Source organism: Neophocaena asiaeorientalis, unplaced genomic scaffold (assembly GCF_003031525.2).
Source record: "Neophocaena asiaeorientalis asiaeorientalis breed wild unplaced genomic scaffold, Neophocaena_asiaeorientalis_V1.1 scaffold78, whole genome shotgun sequence".
NCBI classification, from domain to species: domain Eukaryota; kingdom Metazoa; phylum Chordata; class Mammalia; order Artiodactyla; family Phocoenidae; genus Neophocaena; species Neophocaena asiaeorientalis.
Genome location: NW_020175018.1, coordinates 15,055,321 through 15,057,596, shown reverse-complemented (window position 1 = coordinate 15,057,596; position 2,276 = coordinate 15,055,321). Strand labels below are relative to the sequence as shown.

General features: G+C 58.2%; 1 protein-coding gene across 1 annotated transcript in view; it reads left to right on the top strand.

The window, feature by feature from the left end:
- The window catches only part of FIBCD1 (fibrinogen C domain containing 1), a 31,860-nt gene that overhangs the window by 24,276 nt on the left and 5,308 nt on the right, over positions 1–2,276 (top strand). Inside the window, exon 5 of the mRNA XM_024762603.1 lies at positions 1,271–1,367. Within this exon, the coding sequence (XP_024618371.1) occupies positions 1,271–1,367 (97 nt within the window). The remainder of the gene's footprint in view (positions 1–1,270; positions 1,368–2,276) is intronic.

The following is a 2,276-nucleotide window of genomic DNA, read 5'->3' as shown; positions in this document are numbered from 1 at the left end:
CCCGGCCCCTCCAGCCCCCCTCTCCCCCGCCTCCTCCTGCAGAAACAGGCTCCGCTGTCCAATGCCTTCTCGGGGGACCATCTGAGCTTCTGCCAGGATCAGGCCTTTCAAGGGGTGCGTGCTCAGGGTCCTGATCTGCAGCCATCAATACCTCTCTCCGCCGGCTCTCAGATCTCCGAGCCTGATCAAATTTCCTTCCGCGCCCGTCCCTTCTGAGGGCTTTCATGTGTCAGGGCTGGGCCAGGTTGCAGGTAGCGAACAAGAAAAAAAGGTGTCACCTCCCTCCTGCCACCTGAGGTCAGAGCTGCCCAAGCGCTGTGACGGATGGGTCCCCGCGGACAGATGCGGAGCTGCGGGCAGACGCAGCTCCGGGCGGCTGAAATCAGGCTGCTTAGGGATGAAACGGGCGGCTCGCTGGTGCTGCGGCCAGATCTCTAACGCGTCCGGCGTGGGCGCGGATGGGGGTGCTGGGGGCGGATGCGACCTCCCTCTGCAAATGAGCAAGAGAAAGGCTTGTTAGAAAGAGTTTGGGGGCGGGGCGGGGGGCGAGCGGGGAACAGGATTGCCAGTGGACCTTGTACAGACTCAAGGCAGCTCTGGCCTGGACTAGCGTGGTACTTATTTCAAAGCAATTTAACCGATGGGATTCCCGACTCCCAAACCAAGAATGTTATTAAAATGAAGAACAGAGGCAGCCGGGCTGCTTGTCAGTACCCGAGTCACACCCCCGCTGGCTGTGGACCCCTGGTCCTCCCCTGAGAGGTGGCCGGGGCTCTGCTTTCCCAAGCCCCCATTCATCCCCTGCCCAGGCTTGTGTTTTATCGGGTTTTAAAAACTTGAGAATGGGGTTTTGTTCAGTTTTGTTTTGACCTGGGAAAAGATATAGGGACCCTTGCTCACCCCCTTATTATTTGACCAGTGAGGAAACTGAAGCCCCAGCAGGGATGGGACCCGTCCAGGGTCCCACAGTGGGGCGGCAGAGGTGGGCCTGGAAGCCAGGCTTCCTCCACTGCACCCCAGTCCACCCCGGTTTCTTCTTGAGGGGACGTTTCAGGGCCTGGGGGCATTCGGTCCGTCCCCCCTCGGGCCACCACGAGACTCCCGAGTCCCTGCTCTGCTCTGGGGCCCGGTGGGAGCTGTGGAGGGAAATGGAGGCCCAGCCCCTGCTGTCCCCAGGCAGGCAGGTGAAGGGAGAGTGTGGAGCAGGGGGACGCACATGGGGTCCTGGGAAAGCTGGAGCTAGCTCTCCATCCTCCTCCTTGCTTCACAGGTGTTTCAGCGCCGGGAGGACGGCTCCGTGAACTTCTTCAGAGGCTGGGAGGCGTACCGGGACGGCTTCGGCAAGCTCACGGGCGAGCACTGGCTAGGTGAGCCTCCTCATGCCCGGCCCGGGGGTGGCCTGCCCTCTCCCTGTGTGCCACGCCCTGTCACGTCCGAGCCCCGTCCTCACATGGATGCTGTCCAGGCCTCCCTGGTGCTACGTGCAGAGGGGGTCAGCCTGTCCAGTGTGAAGGAGCTCCACGAGCATGAAACCAAAGGCGGTGCGCTCGCGGGGTGGGGGGTGGGGTGTGTGTCCCGCAGAGATGTGTGCTTTTCCTGCCGGGGACGCCCTGGGACTTGGTCGCTGTCCCGGATCAGGCAGCTGTGGCCAGTGCAAGGGCACTGTTCCAGGTGCTGGAGGACCAGGACGACCCCAGTGCTGCCCTGCGCTTGGGGGTCAGCACTGCCCGATGCTGTGCTCTGGACACCACGGGCGCATCTCCCCAAAGAGCGGCCGGTCGGTGCTCCTGGCCACAGCTCCCACGGTCCCGGGGCCGGCACGTATTCCTTGCCTGGCACAAAGTAAGAGCTCAATGAGCTTATGTTAATATTATTATTATCACTATTATTTACTTACTATTTATCTTGAAATTCACTCAGTATTTTAAAATGTAAATATCTCACATAATTTCATTCTAAAGAATGACATCTGTCAACATCACAGGTCGGAGGTCATGTATATATTTGGGAGGAAGCTGTGGCCTGAGGTCAGGTTTGGGGCTTTTTTGGTTTGTTTGAAATATCATTCACTATTTTAAAGGGCACAATTCAGTGGTTTTCATTATCTCCCCTGCGTTGGAAGCGCGGAGTCTTAACCACTGGGCGGCCAGAGAAGTCCCTCTGGTTTTTAGTATATTCACAGAATTGTACAACTGTCACCACCATCTAATTCCAGAACATTTTCTCCACCCCCAAAAGAAACCCTGTGCCCCTTTAGCAGTCATCTCCCATTTATA